The 21755-nt window shown below is 37.0% G+C and overlaps 1 protein-coding gene across 1 annotated transcript in view; it reads left to right on the top strand.

The window, feature by feature from the left end:
• The window catches only part of LOC123517947 (Fanconi anemia group J protein homolog), a 361233-nt gene extending 348634 nt beyond the window's left edge, over positions 1–12599 (top strand). Inside the window, exons 16-24 of the mRNA XM_045278427.1 lie at positions 433–555; positions 1349–1457; positions 1599–1723; positions 1984–2229; positions 3310–3632; positions 4244–4320; positions 5219–5303; positions 11773–11999; positions 12224–12599. Coding sequence (XP_045134362.1) covers positions 433–555; positions 1349–1457; positions 1599–1723; positions 1984–2229; positions 3310–3632; positions 4244–4320; positions 5219–5302 — 1087 coding nt within the window. The 3' untranslated portion in view covers position 5303; positions 11773–11999; positions 12224–12599. The remainder of the gene's footprint in view (positions 1–432; positions 556–1348; positions 1458–1598; positions 1724–1983; positions 2230–3309; positions 3633–4243; positions 4321–5218; positions 5304–11772; positions 12000–12223) is intronic.
• The last annotated feature ends 9156 nt before the right edge of the window (positions 12600–21755 follow it).

Below are 21755 nucleotides of genomic sequence, written 5' to 3'. Positions count from 1 at the left end.
AAATTTTGCAACATTACTCCCTTGATGCTACAGATCCATGAGTTCGCCTACCAGCTAGTCAATGAGCAGATAGTCTTCATGAAGTGCTGTTGTGTTAGAGTTTTGGTTCTTGTGGAACAGTCTGATGTTTTTAATGTCCCAGAGTGAAGTGACAGTCAGTTATGTTTTTTTGCCAAGAGGAACAATAAAAATAGCTTAATAGTCTACCTCTTTTAAACACATGTGAAACTGATATTGCCATACGTTGTGTGGTGAATAGATTAAGCATTCAAAATCATATACATACTGAGATGAAAATAAATCAAAGATATTGAAAATCAGAATTCTTATTGTCTTACAGTTTTGTCATTATGTTGAATGAATTCCTTTACATGTGTGCAATATGGCCAATCTCTATGAAGGATTAGCTAGCAATTTATTATTTTTTTTCAGATGGCAGAGCACTGGTGTATGGGATGAGATCAGTAAAATAAAGGAAGCTATGACAGAAAAGAAGAAGGGAGAGGACTTTGAGAGGGACATGGTAAATTTCTATACTACGATCAGAAATACACAGTAAGTTGAGAAAAGGTGTCATTAGCAAAATACTGTGAAAACTCCTATCAAGTGATTAGAGACAGTTTTCATACTTGGATGATGTGTAAAATTAACTTCTATGTATAGTTTATAGCCAGAGCAGTAATACCATATGGAGATACTACTTTATTACACAGTTGTTGATTTTTTTTATGATTAAAAGATAACTTTTATTCATAAAGTCTTCTGATTAAGGAAATCTACAGCAAAAGTTTTTTCTTTCTACTTAATGAAAGACATACCACTCCACAATTCACTTTCATTCTTGGCATCATTGCAGAAAAAGAAACTGTGGTCAACAATGGAAGGTATTTAATGTGATGCCTAAGTTTTATGAGAAATTATTCATATAACCTACTTTTTTCTTAAGTCTTTGACCTTCAAATCTGAGACAAACAATGAAATGGTTTATGCTTTCTATAACAGCAACACAGCAATGTTGATGCAATTAACAAAATAGTGGTGATTTACTATAACAACTGTCTAAAGAAGAATTTATTTGTTCACTCCAATAAAACAGTCACCATACAATTCTTTGAAGCAGTAATGAGTTCTTCTCCTCACTTACTGAAATTGTAAAGATAAAAATGGTTTGATGTGATCATCATGATGGAGAGGAAAGCCACTCTGATAGATTGTAAATACGTATTCTAAAAAAAAGTTTGAGTTCCATATCTACTGGAAATATAGCAATGATATTCTTCAAATGTAATGATACGATTGCATACTTTCATATTTAAATGTTTATTGAAACCTTCTACTTGATTCACAGAACAGAGGGAGCAAGTGGCATCAATGGTGTTTTCTTCATGGCTGTGTACCGAGGAAAGGTCAGCGAAGGATTAGATTTTGCTGACGACAATGCCAGAGCTGTTATAGCGGTAAGTTGAGACTGAAGCTGTTTTGTTATTGATACTCATCTCTATGTAAATGTTCCCATAAGCACAATAAACGATACACTTTTGTTTTTTGCATTGGGTGAACTGAGTAATTCACTTGATGTTTTCTTTGCCTTTTTTCAGGTTGGCATTCCCTTTCCCAGCATAAAAGACATCCAGGTGGACTTAAAAAAGAAATACAACAATACTTTTCATCACTCTAGGAAACTGTTATCAGGAAGGGAGTGGTATGAAATCCAGGGTTACAGGTGAGAAATTAGTCCTTCATAGCATCAGTAAATATTATTTTCAATTAATATGTTGCTCTTAAGTTGGAACCTCTTGACCAATATATGCATGGTTACATATATTTGTAAGCCAAACTGTTTTGAAGTGCTGCCTTTAAACCATCAGCTTTCATCGTTGATGTCACAGGTTAACACATGGCAGGTGTAACTAAACCAGTGTCATTTTCTGTTTAAAGAAAAGAAAAAAAATGTTGTTGACTTAAGTTCATTTTTACTTTCAGAGCAATTAATCAAGCTCTTGGACGATGCATTCGTCACCGCTATGACTGGGGTGCCCTGTTGCTGGTGGACCTGCGCTTTCAAGGTGGATGTTTTTATAAGAATCAACAAGGGAACCACTATATCCTTGGTCTTTCCAAGTGGGTGAGGAACAAGGTTATCCACTACAAGAATTTCTCTACAGCCACCAACTGTCTAAGAGAATTTGTGAACAACATGATGATAAATCCTCCTCAACCACCACAGAAGTAGGCATAGGATCAAATTTGTCATAGTTTTTAAGTCTTTACTATGGAAAATCATTGCTTCTACAGTTTGTTTTGCTTTTGCAAACTTGAGATTATATACATATTTGTCATATTAGTGATGATATATATATATATATATATATATATATATATATATATATATATATATATATATATATATATATATATATATATATATATATATATATATATATATATATATATATATATATATATATATATATATATATATATATATATATATATATATATATATATATATATATATATATATATATATATATATATATATATATATATATATATATATATATATATATATATATATATATATATATATATATATATATATATATATATATATATATATATATATATATATATATATATATATATATATATATATATATATATATATATATATATATATATGTGTGTGTGTGTATATATATATATATATATATATATATATATATATATATATATATATATATATATATATATATATATATATATATATATATATAATTTTTTTTTACTACTACTACTACTACTATTGTATATATAATTGTATGGTTGTTAGCCAGGGTGGTTTACAGGACAGGAGTCATAGAATTTGGGTCTATTTTTTTTCTATATATAATTTTTCTCACATTGAAAGATTTTTTATTTATTGTTTGAGTAATTTTCCTCATGATACTGTACTATCAGCATTGTTGCTCAGATATATTTACATGTGTCATGGTAAGAAGATAGAATGTATTTTATAAGGTAAATAAAGAGGACAGTCAAGTGGAAATTCTGCCATGGGTTGTTTGGGTGTATGAGTGCCTTGTGCCAGCTACTGCTTGCAGTCAGAGAAATCATTCTAATAATTAAATGGATAAATTCATAGCAACATGTAAATTGTTTAGTTAATTATTGCCTTAAACTAAAAATCATCCTTCTTTTGCTGTACAGTATTGAAGTTTCTGTCTTTAGCAAGTTTTGTGAAATGCTTCAGCTAACTCAGAATTATCCATGTAAAGAAAGTTTCATTGTGTTTTATAACATTTCCAGACAGGATGAAATATTATCAACGTCTTCTATTGAGTCCACGAGTAAGGAAATGGTCCAGAGTTCTCTTGCAAAAGAAACAAACTTTTTCCGTTGTGATGGCACAGACTCCATACGACCTCTGAACTCTGGAGAAACTTCTCTTCTTAAGGCTCCAATGAAATCCTCCCTAGATATCAGTACCTGTGATGAACCAAAGGATAACAGCTGTCATGGTCAGAAAGAAAGTAATGTTCCAGCAAGTAAGAAAAATACTCAAAGGAACTGGGAACAATCTACACAAAGATCTGAGAGTGACAGCTTTGAATCTAGTAAGGAGAATGAGAGTAAGTTTCCTTTGCCATGAAATTAAAACTTTGAGTAAGAGCAGAAGAACTTTATTTATTCAGTTATAAGATTATACCAGTGTAGCAATCATGATCTGTGTGGAAATTGATGAGCTATTTCAGTGCAAGTTTCATCATATGCCTAGCAATTCCATACACTACCAAGAGACAGAAATTGTAAATGCTGTCAGTGCTGCCTTAGTTCTTATAGATAGATGATAAGCTACAGTACATAAAAGTAGTCTCCAATAGGTAATTAATCACAACAACAGTGAGTATAGTTTCTGTTTGTAGACATAGTTCTTTTCTGTTTAGCCAGTAGGAGGTTCCCACAGAAAAGCAAAATGTATGTGTGTTTGTTCAGTTGCATTAGGACAGAATAGCTTTTAGCCTTACTTAGTCTTTTGTTCCATTTTATTTTCTTAGTGATTGAAGATAGGAACTTGGTCAAAATATCACACAAGTCCTCAATGAAGATGAATATGGTGTTGCACTGTGTCTCTACATTTCCATGTAATATAGATAAATATCTGAAGTTTTGTGCATAATACATACATACATTCTAAATCATCATGCTTCATTATTAATTTCTGTGTGTTTTTAATTTTCAGAAATGTTTTCCCAGAACAGAAAAAGACCACTGATTTCAATGGACTATGAAGACTTGGAAGACTTCAATCTTATTCTTGTAAGTCAATAAGCAAAGTTTCAGCTGTTCATGTAAGAGTAAGTCATTCATCTGACATCCAGCATATATCTGGCTAAAATCAAGGTGGGGAGAGACAATTTGGGTTTGTCCTTAGTCACACTGTACAACACTAATATTGCAAAATGGCAGGGTCTGAGGATTAGCAGTTCTACATGACTGTGTGTGTACAGGATCAGTTGAAATAACTACCTGTTCTGAGGCATAAAGAAAGATATGGCTTTTTGTTTTTTTGTTTGTTAATTAGTTAGAAACAAATTTCTTTGTAATTTCATGTAGTTATCTCATCTATTGTTTCATTCAGGAAAGTTTTCTAGATGTCCTCTTCCAGAATGTGTACCAACTGTGCCATAACATTGTACTATAGTACAGTACATGTCTCCATTTTTAGGATCTCATGTCAGACATCAAATAACTGAACTGCTAGATATCATAATGAGTCATGTCTATAGAATTGGGAGCCTGACAAACCTAAATTTTGCCATCTGGCTAAGAAATGTCAGTCACATGGAATGAAGCAAGGGCACCATCACGAGGCACCAGCCAACTACTACTTGTCTGACTCTCACATGTTCAGAGTTATGTGGGAAGAATGCATTCTTTACAATTGATACAAATTATTTGGCTGGCTATCCTTTATCCATACATATAAATTTTAAATCATTTCTAGTATAGTGTCTATAGTTGTAAAGCTCTTTATGACAGTTAAGTCTTGACATAGTATGTATCCTATAAAAGACCAATTTGAAATATTAATTCAAATCAAATTTTGTATTCTCTTTTGTGGAACTAATTAAGTGCAAAACTTTGCTCCTGTTTTAAGCATTTCCATATTCCATTCATGTTGCCACAACCTGCACTAAACAAATATTTGTTTCAGAGTCCAAGTACTCATCAGCCTCCAGTCCCCAGAAGGAAAAGAGTTGGGCAGAAGAAAGGTGTAGTTTTCAAAGATATAGAATAAGGTATTTATGGTCAAAACTCCGTCAAACTTGAAAAGTGTAGTTGATTTTATTTAATTACAGCAGTACACATGTGTTCAATGAACAATGATGCAACCTGATTTGGGCACAATTCAGATCTTTATTCCCTGTAACCTGGTTTGGGTGTATGCTGGAGTAGGCATACACACTGCATTTTAGGAAAGAAATTACATTTTAATTTATTTTTTATAAGCTAACTTTGATAATTATGATTAAAACTATGATGGAAGCTACTGTTTTGGCTCAAATACTGTATATTTTGGCACACAAGGTGAGTTTTAGATGATACGACAACAAAATTTCCACATGACTTTAATGGCTTCACTGATGTAATACTTTGCACCTCATTTTCTCAAAACATTCCTATTTTACTGTGATTAACTTCCTCAAAAGTTGTAGTATAACATTACTGTTTACATATACTGCTGTTTTGCACAAAATTTTTAAGTGACTGTTTTTATATTTGGTGTTTAGAACAGCTCCGCCCCTTTTTTTTTTTTTTTTTTTTTTTTTTTTTTAGGATGAGTCAGTTGTCGTCTATGTGCCAAAATATATAGTAATTGTTTCTATTGTCTTTTGAACATCAGTAAGATGTACACACTATATGGCATGTTTATGTATACTACTGTACTACTTGTATAATTTTGATTAATGCAGAACATAACAATAATAGCTTGTGCCTTGCTCTTTTTTATTTATTTATTTTTTTTTTTTATTATTATTATTTTTTATTATTATTATTATTCTCTTATGTATAAGTAAGATCAAGTGTTATGTTCAGACAAATAACTTTTATCCTTCGTTTTAAGTATTTCAGTTGATTCTCTTGCGGGCATGATCTTGTACCAAAGACAAATTAACAAAATTGAGTCCATGGAAGAAAGGAAACTTTGCAAAATAAATTCAAGTGACATGTAAGCCATATCCCTCAAAGTGTACAGTACATGCACCCTACAAAGCTTTCCTTTACATATCATACTGTATTTTTATGCTAAATTGTGCTGAATTTTTGTGATAAATTGGTGTTATCTAGTATGTTTTTGGTATCATTTTTCCAAGAATTTATATAGATTTCTATAATTTTATGTAGTTTCAGAAGCTCAAACTTAGTGATGTATAAAGCCATTTCAATGAAGAATTAATTTCATGCAAAAAGATCTTTGTTTATACAAGCTTGTTTGGCATAAACACATGAGTGAAATTGTACTTTGGTGCTGATGATGCATAAAAACAAAACTAGGCTTTCATCCTGGAGAATGCTCTGTGAGTGCTGTTTGTTGAGCAGGCTAGTGTTCAACTGCATAGATTTCAGGGACTCAGTTTTGTCAGTCAGTGTCCATTCAAAGGTTTTGTATGACTTTGTGATGAGGGTCCTATAGCTGATGGCAATGTAGGTTAGTGAATAGATTTTTACAGGGATGGATTATATTGAGCCCCAGGTGAACATCCACTGAACATTTTGGTGGACAGGAACCTTATAGTCAGTGTATGAGTTGTTCAGCCTACTGAAAGCCACCACAAATTTAAGAACACTTACTATCTAGAACGATTATATGGCAATCTTTAATGCTACTAAATAAATCACCTCCCACCTAACACTATTAATTTTGCTCATTAACTATCATGGTTCCCAGCACTTCTGTATATAGCCATCCATCCCTACACACCCGCGAGGATCCTTGACCTCAGTAGGGAAAAGGTATTGGAGGTAAAGTGATTCCCATAGTCCACCTTAGCCATTTATTGTTCATTTCACTAATATGCTTTGGTTTTCAGCTCTCAACGTCCCTAAATATAATCAAGAGATTCTGCTTCATTCATACAAACCAGAGAGAGAGAGAGAGAATCTTTTAGTCCGCCCACTTTAATTTACGTATTCATTTTATTTATTTATTTACTGAAACAAGACATCACATTATTTCATTCGTGAGTCTGAGAGGAAGTTGCGAAAATCGTCGTTTTTCGAGAATATTTCATTATTCCCGTTGGTGTGAACCGCTTCAGAGACAACCAGTAGTGAAGGTTGGCGCTATGGATTCGAGTTGACTAGTGGTAAAAGCATAAGAAATTGAAAGCCATTGAAATACATGGGTAAATAAAGGTAAATTTTTTTTCTCAAGATCCTTCTATCAATGGAAATAGAGCAGATACCGATCAATCGACGTCAGTCTCTCATACTAAATAGTTTTGAAACTTGAAACTCGAGGAAGGAAAGTATCTGCTTTTAGATTGTTAAAATAATTTGAATGGCCTCCCTCAAACCTCTTTTGACCATCAAGCAAACAAGCATTTAATTAAGTACGTAACTTCAGAGACCGAGATGTAAAGGTGTACCGCTGAACGATTATTAACCCCTTCAATACTGGGACACATTTATACCTTGAGTTTGTGTACGATTAGAACATTTTATTGACACTGGAAGAGTCAATGGGGGTCAGAAGATTAGTGTCGAAATGAGACGATCGCCGAGCGTGTCGCGGTGTTGGTGCTTCGGTCATGGTGTTACGAGCTGTTGCAGTTGGGAGCCACAGGACACAGAACACCATTGGTCTGCAAGTCACCTCCTTCATCATTGTTTGTATGCTTCTGTACGTAGACCGGGTCCGTATTAAGGTCAAGGTCCCAGGGAAACATCAATGAGGTAAGAAAGGAGTGTTTATTTTATTTTATTTTTTATTTTTATTTATTTATTTATTTATTTATTTTTTTTTTTTTTTTTTTTTCTGTGAGAGGAGGAAAAATAGGACTCGAGGCTTCGGGGTGTGCAAAGTAGCGAAGGGTGTGATGTGACAGCTTTCCACACACACACACACACACACACACACACCTAGGAGTAATGAGGATACTTATTTTGCATTGATTATATAAACATTTTTCCTGCACCTATAAAACACAGTAGTACACTTATTTTTCTTACTGGGTATGGCAGTAATCTACCAATGCTGAAGTGTGTGTGTGTGTGTGTGTGTGTGTGTGTGTCATAAAAACAGTAATAGTAGTAGGCCTAAGGAAAGGTTTTTAGTTGTTCAATTATTTTCATCATTTTTTTCTATTCATTTATCTATTTAGGATTTATTCGTGTAGTATTCTATTTATTTATTTATCTATTATATTGGTTCATTTATTTATACATTTTTATTTAATTTTTATTTATTTATTCATTTTTATTTATTTATTTTATTTTATTTATTTATTTATTTATTTATTTTATTTATTTATTTATTTATTTTTTTTTATTTTATTTATTTATTTTTTTTTTTTTTTGTGTGTGTGTGTGTGTGTTTCTAAATTCCTTTAACTATCACAAGAAGACGTAATTCTGTTTGTTGGAAACACACGGTGGCTGTTTGGACTACCCATCATTCACTATTGTTGTTTAGGCTCCCTTCCGTCTGTCGTAATTCTCTCTTGCAAAGTGCCTGCCTAATGAAGCGATCGTGAGGTGAATAGTGAATACAGCGAGGACGTGAAATTGTCTGGTTAAAAAAAAAAACAGAGTTGTTGAAAAGTACATCATGAAATTGTTTAAGGAATAGTTAGGTGCGTGTCTGTGTTAATTAACATTGGTGGCAGGTGGCATCCCCGTCTCGCTGTTCCTGTTCAAACTATCACTTCCTCATTTCAGTGTAATGAGCATTGCCAATATTATTTACGCGTCATGCCTGTTGTTGTTGTTGTTGTTGTTGTTGTTGTTGATTAATTCATTGCGCCCTTGGTGTCATGCAATGGAAATTATGGGAACAAATTATAAAAATTACAGCGAAAAATTACAAATACACACACACACCACACAGACACATACCACACAGACACAGGCATATACAAAGAGTAGCAACAAACAAATAATTTGTCGTGAGCAAAAGGTGATGAGGTGATGTTATCAGCAGCTACCGAAGAGCGGATGACGTGCCAGAACGTGATACAAATTGTCATGTGTCAGTAGGTACTGACACACAGCAAGTAGTGCTGTTCTTGAGGGAGCAAATCACTTGTTGTTGATTAATTTATTGCGCCCTTGGCGTCATACAATGAAAATTATGGGAACCAATCATCAAAATTACAGCAAAAAGTTACACACACACACACACACACACACACACACACACATACAAAGAGTAACAAACAAATAATTTGTCGTGAGGAAAAGGTAACAAGGTGATGTGGTCAGCAACTACCAAAGAGCGGATGACGTGCCAGAACGCGGTCAAGTTGTCATGTGTCAGTAGATACTGACGCACAGCAAGTAGTGGCTGTCCTTGAGGAAGCAGATCACTGACTTCTGGGCAGGGCAGACAGTGCCGGTAGGCCTACAGGCTTCATAATTAGTGCAGGAAAATGTGGATACGTCAGTTTGGCTGGTTAAAGGATTATGTGTCTTAACGTTTCAGTAATGTGACAACTGGAAACATTATGTACCGTAGCTACGTGCCATGTCCTCGGCGGCAGGGATGAGATACTGAGGAGGTTTGAGACCTACGTGGGCTACCACTGGCTTAGACTAAAGGTAACAATGCTTATGTAGAACGATGCTCACCGAGATTGGTTAGTTAGTTATTAAGTGTCTTTATCGCAAACAAAGTGGGGTGGGGGGTAAGAGGGGGAAGTATGAGGAGAAGGAAGAATAGGAGGTGAAGCGGAAAGCAGTGAGGCCTTAGGAAACGATTTCTTCTGTAGGCGTTGTGCGGGTAAGACGAGTGTGTGCCATGGGGTAGGATATGTCTGTCCACTGCCTCGTCACGTTGAGTATGTTTTTATTTTGTGTTGGGCTGGTGTCATCCCTTTCGTGGCGTTGTTGATTTAGGTCGGGAAGGTATGTTAGACACCGTACAGTGGTGCTTATGTGTGTTTGTGCGTGCGTGCGTGTGCGTGCGTGCGTAGTTTAGGACTTTTATCTGTTCAAGAACAGCAGTATTTAAGTTCCATGTGTTTTAGAGGATAGGAAGTGTTGCCTGAGATTTTGTGGGAATCTTGCTGTATTTCTTAATCAGTTTGCTATTTGACAATGGTTAATTCGTATTGGAAGTTGCCATTCCGTAATGAAATAACGCGTTACTGTGCATCTCAATATCTTTGAGCGTAGTACATGCTGACGACTCCGTGGTGTCAGCGTGTCCACGACAGGGCTTGGGTGTGCATTGATAGCAAGGGTGCAGAAGTGGTTTTACAGGCTCTCCTGGTTTCCGTTCGTGTATTTCTGCAAAAGTGCTTTTAAAGGCTCCTGGTTTCCGTTGTGTATTTCTGCCTCTGAGCGGTGGCGCAGATGTGCCCCAATCACGGATCTTGGTATGAGTTATGTATAGGAATTTTCGTGAGACCACCTAATTTCTCTTAAGGGACTCGTTGTTCAGATTTATTGGTGTTCAGATTTAGTTGTATATCAAGGTCAGGAGCTTGCTATTAGAGTACTGTTTGTGTGTAACGATCCGAGTACTGTTTGTGTGGCTTGTGTAACGATCCGAGTACTGTTTGTGCGTTTGTGTGGTGTAACGATCCGAATAGTAATACTACCTGAATTTTTTTAACCTTTCCCCCCCCTCCCCCCGCCTTGGATTCGATATCCATTTCCAGCTCGGGACTGTATCGCCGCTTCGTAGCAGCTTCATCTTATTCGAGATGGAGCCTGAACATATGTCTATTATCCAGCTGCCCCCATACCAGCCATATTTTAATGGGTTTTTACCAAAGCTGGAAGCCGTTCTCTACCAGGTATCTTGATTTAGAAGTATCTGTTAATGTGAAACTTATTGTATCACTCTGAAATGGCTGTAATAGGCTCATAGTTTTTCACAAAAGTGTGGGAAGGAAAATCCTGTGTCAAACATGATCTGAGACGGGTGTAGGGTATGTGTTTTACTCGGTGAGGTCAATCTGACCCTCCTTTGGTAAATCCAGGTTGTGTTAGCAGGTGCTCGAGGTTGGGGTGTTAGGATAGTGGGATATTGCGTTGTGTGAGAGTTGTTGGGTGCCGTGACGTTTCAGCCCGTTTCCTATGTGCTGTGAACTAGTTTACTATTAAATAAAAACTGTGTGAGCGAGTTGTTGGGTGCTGTGACGTTTCGGCCCGTTTCTTCTGTGCTGTGAACCAGTTTATTGAATAAAAATTGTTAGTGTTGAAACGTCACAGCATACATTTGGGGTTAAAGCTTTCTGTAAAGGTTTCAAAATGACTATGGTAAGGTTTTGTGGGGGGTGTTGAGTGTTCGGTTATCCCTGATCACTATCTGGTGCAGTAAGTGTAGGAACAATAGAGAATTGGGTTTAGGCGTGTTGTGGTGCACACGCTAGATAACAGCACCACACGCAAATGTAAGGACTTGAGAAACCTGCACAATTACATGTAATTTGAGGTTAGTCATTAATTATCAGTGTGCAATATGTCTAGATTTGGCATAGTGACTTACATGACGCACCATACAAGGTTGTTTTTTTATTGATTTCTTTATTGTTGCAGATGTGTATACAACAAGGGAGAAGGTTGGATCATGCCAGCAACCCCTTATGGGGCGAACAAGTCTCGGGCGTCAGTCGGGAGATAGAGCACGTCCCGCCTAAACTGGCACCGGCATTATCTGCGCACTACCAACTTGGAGCGCCGCTGCGCCATCTGTTTCACCTTACCCGAGCTAAATCCTCGGCCACAGCGGTGCTTAAGTCCGACTTGTGCCCGCCCAAGTACAGGTAGGAGTTGGGCCGTTTGAACTCCTTCATTGGAGGAATTGTTCGGTCTTGGTGTTAAAAATAATATAACGAGGGTGATAGAAGCAAAACTAGTGAGGTTTGGAGGTAAGTGTTTCGTTATGGTGGGTAAATGGAATGCACGGTGCACCCACACCAGACCTAGCCTACATTTGAGGATGAGGTTGTTCATGATTAAAGTGTAAAGGTAAAACTATTTGTTACAGGTCCAGCCACTACTGGAGGGAGAACCAATCTAGCGTGTCCTAACCACCACCAAGAAACTGCCTGTTATTGTAAGACGCAAACTGTCTCGCTGCACCTTCCACAGATGAATTGGACCCTGCCTCGCACCAGCTCTGCCCTGCACACGTGGTGCCATCCAGGGAGGAAGGACACACGGCCTCGCTGCGCCAGTTGTCCTGGTAACGCTTGGTGTCATCCAGGGTAGAACACTGCCTCGCTGCACCTTCCAGAGGAATTGGATCCTACCGTGACAGCACCTGGTGCCATCCAGGGAGGGAGGACAGACTGCCTCACTTTAAACCTAACCTAATTAATAAATGTTGCCATCTAACCTAATCAATAAATGTTGCCAATCACTCTTAGAAATGTTATTCCTTCCGTCTATTGTTAATGTGCCCTACATGGTGTTATTCCTTCCATGTTCTGTGTCTACTGGTTAGTACTAAATAATAAATCTATTAAGGAAATAGATACTGATGCGTTTTTTTTCGAATATTTATGAAGCACACCTAACCTACTCTTATCTGGAGCTTAACCTCCCCCTCCAAAAAAGGTACAAGTCCAGTTTTTCAAGTAACTGAGTATTCTATACACAATTAACCTACATAGAACCAAAAAAGCCTGAGTATGCTCATTCAATTGGTCATAACTTGCAGCTGAAATGGCAGTAAAATTGAGAAATCTTAAAAATTACTGAAATGGCAGTAAAATTGAGAAATCTTAAAAATTACTGAATCCCCACAAAATTGCCATATCTGAAAAATTTGCTTTAAAATCCCTGCAAAAATGCCTAGAAAAACCTGCAAAAAAAGCTGAAAAATCCCTGCAGAACTACCAAAAACCGTGGAAAAATGCCAAAAAAGCTGAGAAATCCCTGCAGAACTACCTAAAAACTGTATTAAGTCATAAATACTCCGAAGAGTCTCCGGAGAAAACGCATATGTATATTTGGGTTAAAAATACAATCACAAGTCTCCCTTCATTGCCTTTTATTCATTCAATCATGTAAATTCTAACCACCACCAAAATTTTCAACTTGAAATTTCCCACTTACACTAAACTCTACCAAAATTTTCAATTTAGTGATTTTGCACAATGCACAAAAATTCTCACACAATCTCCCACTTACATTAATTAAACTCTACCAAAATTTTCAACTTAGTGATTTTGCACAATGCACAAAAATTCACTCACTAACAGATTCAACTTAGAAAATTTTGCTCTAACAGAATCTGTACAATTGGACAATTTTCACAGTGGAATAACAGAATTTGCACAAAAAAATTCACTCACATTAACAGATTCAACCTAGAAAATTTTGCACTAACAGAATTTGTACAATTACACAATTATCACTGAATAATTTATGCAATTACTATTCTTTCAACTTACAAAATTTTTACAGTGGACTGACAGAATTTGTACAATTTCTGACAATTTTCACAATAACTTATGCAACTTTTATTTATTCTCAAAAAAAAAAAAACATACTAAAAAAGAAAAGTTGCAAGAGGGACCATGAGGCCTGCACATACCTAACAGCAGTCACTGTATGTACAGATCTACCTCATTATATCTATCATTGCCACCCATACATTTGTCTGGTGAAAAAAAAATATGAATATAAGAACATAAGAATAGTATTTTGAGAGCATTTTCATTGCAGAAATCTAGGAGAAACTATCAACTCTAAATGATTTTAAACATTTCACAATGGCATTGCTCTCAAACAGCATGTTGTCCCTTGCATCAATATACTGTCACCATAAATATAAAAAACACAGACCATCATTCTGGGGCTGCATTCTACAGTTAGCCTCAGGTCTCACTGAACGGCTAACTGTCACTCCGCTGTTGGTGTTTACACTCATTATTTGTCAACTTTAAATATGTACAGGGGATCCTCGCAATTCGACGGAGTTAGGGTGGTTTTTCATCGGTCGAATCAGCGTTTATTCGAATCGTGAAGCAATTTTTCCCATAAGATACTTAAGAATTAGGGGGGATAGGGACCAACCTCCAGCCTAGACCCCCTCAAAACATCACTATAACCTCTAAAAACACTAACTTAGACTAAATCAGTACTATTAAAGGCTTCATTTATATCTAACTTTTTTATTAAACACATTAGGGAGCTGTACAGTACATTTTTGGAAATAAAAACATTTGGAGCGGTCTCGCCGTACTTGTCCCCGTTCTTCCAAATTGTTGATACTGTTGATCTAGGGACACCCATCTGCGCTGCAACAACACTGTGAGCTATACCTGCCTCACACTATCTTATAAGCTCAAGCTTAACTTTGGAAGGCAGGAAATTGCGCTTCTTAGGCCTGGGGCTGGAGGTGGCTTTCCGTCATATTGGGTCAAACGAAACGCACGTTTTCCTCTAGCATCAATTTTTTGTTAAATTAAGATCTATGGTTTCTAATTAACACTTTAATGATAACATTATTTTTCTTGTTAATTGGAATGATGCTATAATCTCAAATCAATAGAATCTTGATAAGTAAATGTAAATATAATTGTATATATATATATTTTTTTTTTTTTTTTTTTTTGTCCTAGCCTAACAGTGAAAAGTAGTTCAGTTGTTTGTTTACATTTGTCTGGGACTGCGATGCTCCAAGGCAGAACTTCCAAGGAACTACTGGCCAAGATGAGCAGCTATGTTGTTTATGAGTGGACAAAGCTGTCTGAAGTTTCTCATATGGAGAATTAAAGGCCAAAAATAGCAACAGCTTGCTGGAGGTGAAGGGGCCGCCATGTTTGTTTACAGTAGACAAATGCGACAAAGGCGGAAGCGAGCTTGTGTGTGATGACCAGCGTCGACAAAAGTTGACAGTCTTCAGAAAGTTGACAGAAAAACTTGACGGAAAAATGGTAATGTGACGCCGCCTTAAGCCCCACGCATAGGGTAGCGTCAGTTTACACTTCCGCCTGGCGGTTTGCTGCAAATTTGGGGTGGCAGCGGATTTGATCGGGTGGTTGGTGCACGAGATATGAATGTCGGATTGGCGAGTCAGTCGGTCAAACCTTGAGGATTGGGTATTAATTAACCAAGTTCGAATTGGCGATAATTCAAACTGTGAACAGTCGAATCACGAGATCCCCAGTATAGAAAGAAACAGCTCCTTCACATAATTTTCAACAATTTAAATTATTTTAACATCATATTACTACTTTGGGAATAGTTAGACTGTGTATCCAAACAAAAACATGACAAACTGAAGATTGCGCCCGACACATGCGGGCCACGTGGGGCAAAGTTTGTTTGAGTTTGAAGAAAAACTGATCGTACCCCTCTCTGCAGTTATCTATAATGGTAAACTACTGCATCAAAGAAGGACATTACTTAGTCATCATTACAGATATTCATATCAATAACAACTGTCGGGATCATGCTATGGTACATAAAACCAAATTCCCACCATGTTGACAAGAGTTTTAAGACAGCAATTGGCAGCACTACAACAGGGTGAATCCTGTCTTAGCACTTATGACAAGTCATAAAGTTAGAGCCTGTCATAGAGGGATTTGTATCTAAAGTACAGCATTTTGTCTCACTACAATCACATCATTAGTTATGATTGTTTGTAGAATACAGCCCCTGAAATCTTCCACAGAACAGTAACAGCAAAGCTTTAGAAAGTTAAGAAACTTACTATTTAATCAGTCTAAATATTCTCACTCAAAAATGTATATAAGCCTAATTATACACAACATTTTTTCCCTTAATGAAAGACATTGACATCAAGTAATGACTGGCACACTTGCCCACAAAGCTGCACACACACACACACACACACACACACACACACACACACACACACACACACACACACATTTGGCAACTGCCCACCACCACCACCACCACCACCACCGCCAGTGATCTTCAAACACGCTCATCGCTCCACCACCTGCTCCACCTGCTCAGTGAAAGGGCTCAGACGTGTAGATGGTCGCAATACAAGGAAGAAGAAGGAGAAACAAAGGAGGAGAATGATGAAGAATTGAGAAATAGAGGCGGAATAGGAGGAGCCAAGGTGTAACATTTAGGTGTTACCGGGCTGAGAATGTATAACAACTTAAAGAATACAAGAAAACAATTAAAGGGAACACGCCCACCTGTCTTCACCTGTCATCATCAGCCAGAGATCAAGCCATGGTCCCGCCGCCCGACTGACCCATTACTGAACCTCCTCCTCTCACACACACACACACACACACACACACACACACACACACACACACACACACACACACACACACACACACACACACACACACGCATGGTGGCGTGTGCATGAGAGTGGTCGGAGGTGTGAAAACCTCCGCACTCCAAGCGACGGAGCGGGAACCGCACAAGGGCCAGCCATAGCAGCCGCCGGCGCATCCCACCACACACACGTAGCTACCAGGCCTGGCCCCCAGTGACCACACACCCACATGCTCCCAGGAAGAGTAAAAAATGGATAGACCGGTAAGAAATAAATTACCAAATTCAAAATATGCCGATGAGGCCCAGGAGCAAAACCAAAAGTGGCCAGTCAAAGCATGAGTCCATCTTCAACAGGGCAACAATGCAAGGTAGATTGGTAATGTTGGAGAAGAGATTTGAGGAGTTGGTGAAGGAATTAAAAGTTCAGAGGAGTGAGGAGGAGCAGGATAGAGAATTCGCAAGGCTTTGAAGGAAAGAGTTAAGAGACTGGAGGAAAATGAAAACGATTGGTGGATGAGAATGCACACTTGAGAGTGGAGGTTGAAAAATACAAGAGACGGTTGGAGGAGAAAATGGAGAGAGTAGTAAAGGAGAAAGATGACTTTAAGGAAATGATCAGTGAGCAGAATGAAAGGTTTGAAAGGGAATGGGAACTGAAGAAAACACAATGGACTGAGTCGAGGGAAGCAGAGATGGTTGGATTACAAGAAATAATTAAAGATCAGTTGAAGGAAGACAAAAAAGAAAGGTCCAAGGAACTGGTTAATGTTATGAAGAATAAGGAAACATTGATAAGAGAAATAGCAGAAAAGAAGAAGAGTGTGTTAATATTTGGGATGAAAGAACAAAATATAACATATAAGCCTAAGAGAATTAAGGAAGAATTAAAAACGGTAAGAGATCTGTTCAAAAATCTAAATGATGATGAAAAAAAAGACCTACAAGAAGAAGTGGAAGAGATCCATAGACTGGGTCCGTATAAGGAGGGAGTGAGCAGACCGATTAAAGTAGTACTGAAGTCACAACAATCTGCGGAGGATATCCTATATAGAACATCAAAGTTAAGAGAGATAGAAGGTTGTAAAGAGGTGTTTGTGAGAAAGAATAGAAATGAGGAAGAGAGGAGAAGATATAAGGAATTGTTGGAAGAGGCGAGAAGGAAAAATGATGAGCGGTCTGAGGAGGAAAGAGAAAAGTTTTTTTGGAGAGTTATAGGAGAGAGAGTCAGAAAGTGGTATGTGGAAAGAAGGAATGCGGAGAAACCCCTAGAGGGAGCAGTGGGTGGACCGTAATGTATACTAATATAGATGGGATACTGTCAAGTAGATTGGAATTGCAAGACTATATGATGGTGGAGAAGCCTGATATAGTGTGTTTGACTGAGACAAAATTGCATGAAAAACAAAGGTAAATTTGGATAATAAATATAATATATGGAGAAAGGATAGAGAGTAAAGGTGGAGGAGGAGTTATGATTATGACGAAGAAATAAATAAATGTGGATAAGGTTTGGTATGGGAAGAACAACGCAGAAGTGATAAGCATAAGGATAAAAAGTGATGGAAAAGAATTAATAATCATGGTGACCTATGTACCTCCTAAAACAAATTCTTGGACATTAAGGGAATACGACAATATGATCAAGGATACTTTACAGAGTTTGGAAAGTGTATTATCTGGAAAAAGAAAGGTGATACTAGTAGGAGATTTTAATTGTAAGGAGGTGGATTGGGAAAATCTAGTAAGTGGTGTTGGAGAGGAAGCATGGGGAGAGAGATTTCTTAATCTAATGATGGAAAATATGATGGAACAGAGGGTGAAAGAAAATACTAGATATAGAGGAGATGATGAACCGGCTAGACTGGATTTGGTGTTAACAAGAGAAGTGTACCTATGTGGAGATATACAATACAAATGTCCTTTGGGAAAGAGTGATCATGTGGTTATGGAAATGCAGATAGCAACAACACAGCGAAGGAGAGACGAGACATACAGGAGTGGTAGATTGAATTATAGAAAGATGGACACAGAAAGTTTGAAAAATTATTTCAGAAAATTAGATTGGGAGGAGATGTTACAAATCAGAGAAGTGCAAAAAAATATGAGATTTTTATGAAATATTATAAAGAAGGAGTTATGAAATTTGTACCAAAGTATAAACCGAGAGAGGAAGGAAGAAAGGATTGGTTTAATGCAACTTGTGTTAAGGCTAAGGAAAAGAGAGATGTGGCTTGGAAAAGATGGAAAAGAGCAGGAATATACTAAATAAGGAGAATTATAGAGTGGCGAGAAATGAGTATGTGAGGGTAAGGAGGAGGAAGAAAGAAAATTTGAAAAGATATTGTAGACAAGAGTAAGGAACATCCAAAATTGTTTTACAGGTTCATAAATGGTAAACTTAAAAGAGAGAGTCCATTGAAAGATTAAAAGGAGAGCAAGGGATAGTAGATGACCCTAAGAATATAGCGGAATTGCTAAATAATAGGTTTCAGCAAGTATTTACTAAAGAAACAATGTTTGTAAAGCCTCAGAATGTACAAGGAAATGTGCACATGGATGACATTAAGATACCTAAAAGGAGTTATATAAAATGTTGGAGGAACTTAAAGATGATAAAGCGATGGGACCAGATGAAGTTTCAGGAAAATTATTGAAGGAGTGTAGAGAAGAATTGATTGATCCATTATATGATATTATAAGGTGTTCATTAGAAACAGGGAAGTACCAGTAGAGTGGAAAAGAGCTGAAGTGGTGCCCATTTATAAGGGAGGCAGTAAGGAAGAGCCTCTTAACTATAGACCTGTGTCTCTAACAAGTGTGGTCGGTAAGATTTGTGAGAGGGTGATAAAGAAATATTGGATACGGTTCCTGGAGGATCATAAGTTATTATCGGATCATCAATTTGGCTTTAGGAAAGGGAGGTCATGTGTAACAAATCTACTGAGCTTTTATTCAAGAGTGGTTGACAAAATACAAGAGAGAGAGGATGGATGGACTGTGTATATTTGGATTTAAAGAAAGCTTTTGACAAGGTACTACACACACACACAACTTGCAGTGTTAACTGAAATTCCACCTACAGGAAGTGCAATGGACAATGGTTCATGTCTGTAAAATGTGGACTGTTAAGAATGATGCAACTAGATCATGCTAATAAAGAAAGCCCTTTAAACAAATCTTCATAATGCAAGATCTCTTATAAGTCAATTTTATACATTGCAAATTTCATAAACAATTACTCCTTGTAGCTAAATATACGCTGACATGTAATGAAGTGATTTGATGCACAATGTTAAGTCATGAAATCTGTCAATATGAATGATGACATAATCTTTCAGTCAAAACTGTGTGAACTACTTTCCGCAAAAAAGAAAGTATGATGCTGTGAATGTTGATGCATCCTCCATCCTTGCCCCTCTCTGTCTTGCACTCTGCACACACATTTATGAAAACAGTGTGCAGTGTGCCGGTGGACCTCCAAAAGCCTGCAACAAAAAGAAAGGAGTCAACAAAAGTTAATGTTTAGCAATCATTTACCTTCATGTCATCTTATCAATCTGAAATTATTAAAACTGTTCACTTGTAATCACATTTATGGTACAGGAAGGTATATCAAAACCCAGCCAAGCAAAGTTACACTATTTGCAACAATGTCAAAATAACTACTACTTCACAACTTGTTTGCCTTACTTGGAGTGCAGCAAAGTGTGTGTGCCACTCCCTTCTTGAAACTCTGGAGCACCTTCATGTGTTCAATAAGGAGCTGGGCGGGGATACAAAGAGGGGCTTCCCTCAACGTCACTCCACCAATGCAGCACGTCCTGTCGGGGAAACACAAACCCTTACTGCACTCACCAACACCCAGGGAACACGTGCAACTCAGGCATTCATCCCTCCTTACACATACAAGCACCACCACTCACAAACACACACAAACTGCACTCACCAATGCCTAACAAATAAATACAAGTCAGCCACTCATCTTTCCTTCCTCCTCAAACAGAGATGCCTCCACAAAGAAATCAATAACACACAGATTGATCACACTCATCTTTCACAGACACAAAGTCTGTACATCTTGCATATTTCCTTCATTACAAAATTTCATGAACTATTTCACTGCACACACACACACACACACACACACACACACACTGCAAGCAACACTAGTTCACTGCCATAATGATCGAAAATTGTCTGATATAGTTTCTTTTTGGTAAATGCATTGCATGTTAGTCACATATAGTGTCTCCCTGTGAGGTACCAGTTCCTATCGACACTACCTCATAGAAACATACTAATATTAATTAAAAATTGTGTCTGCTCCACATATATAACACAATTTAAACTTAATAAACTAAGTCAATAAACCATGCATTTATTGTTACCCTTCCTGACGCTGCATTGTGGGTAAGGGTACGTGATAAATACTGAAAGACTTCGAGGGGTACATCACATTAAAAGGTTGAGAAGAAGAAGAATTAACCTGTGCAGAAGCGAGGTGAAATGTGTGTTAAGGTTCCGTGCTGTCTTCAAGTCTCTAGAAATGAAAGATCTTGGTACACCAGACAATTATGTTTTGCTCTATATTATGATGTCAGTCGTATAAACTCAAGTAACTATAAAGAAATACCATGGTAGAATAAGAACAGAAAAATACTGGTAGGAGTAAAACCCTGGCAAATCAATAGATACATCATAATACAGTGTTTAGAGACGATTACTCTGTACCGCGAGACGATACTGACTCTCTCCTGCGAACACTGAAATTGTGACAGTTTGGGTCCTCTCCTATTGATATTAATCAAAGTATTGCGATTTATTCACAATAGTAATATATTACACTCCGACGGAACACGGGCCTAATGTGTTTGAGATGTGGCATTTTGTTTTAGTACATTTCGCTCTATATAGCGACTGTTTAGGACTAAAAAACTGTAGCTTCAGGTAGATATTCAATAATGTTATCTATCGATTTTCAGTCTTAAAGTAGGGAAAATTACGAATATTGATGCATTTCTTTTATAGTCCTCCTTGCTTCTCGAAAAGGTGCACGAATTTAGAAAAGGTTGAAGAACACTAAACTGTACCCTGAAAAAAAATACAGTAAAAAAGATAAGATAAAAATGACCAACATCTCTATTATTATGGAAGCTAATAATAATAATACCAAGACTAATTAAGTAATTCAGAGATAACGAAACGAACGACGATCACGAGAGCTTCCACGATAACAGTGTGTACGATAAGATTTGATTCCAGATTCCTCGATAGCGCTCCGAGTTTCCAAGATA

Source organism: Portunus trituberculatus, chromosome 43 (assembly GCF_017591435.1).
Source record: "Portunus trituberculatus isolate SZX2019 chromosome 43, ASM1759143v1, whole genome shotgun sequence".
Lineage (NCBI taxonomy): Eukaryota > Metazoa > Arthropoda > Malacostraca > Decapoda > Portunidae > Portunus > Portunus trituberculatus.
This window is presented reverse-complemented; position numbering and strand designations above follow the sequence as displayed.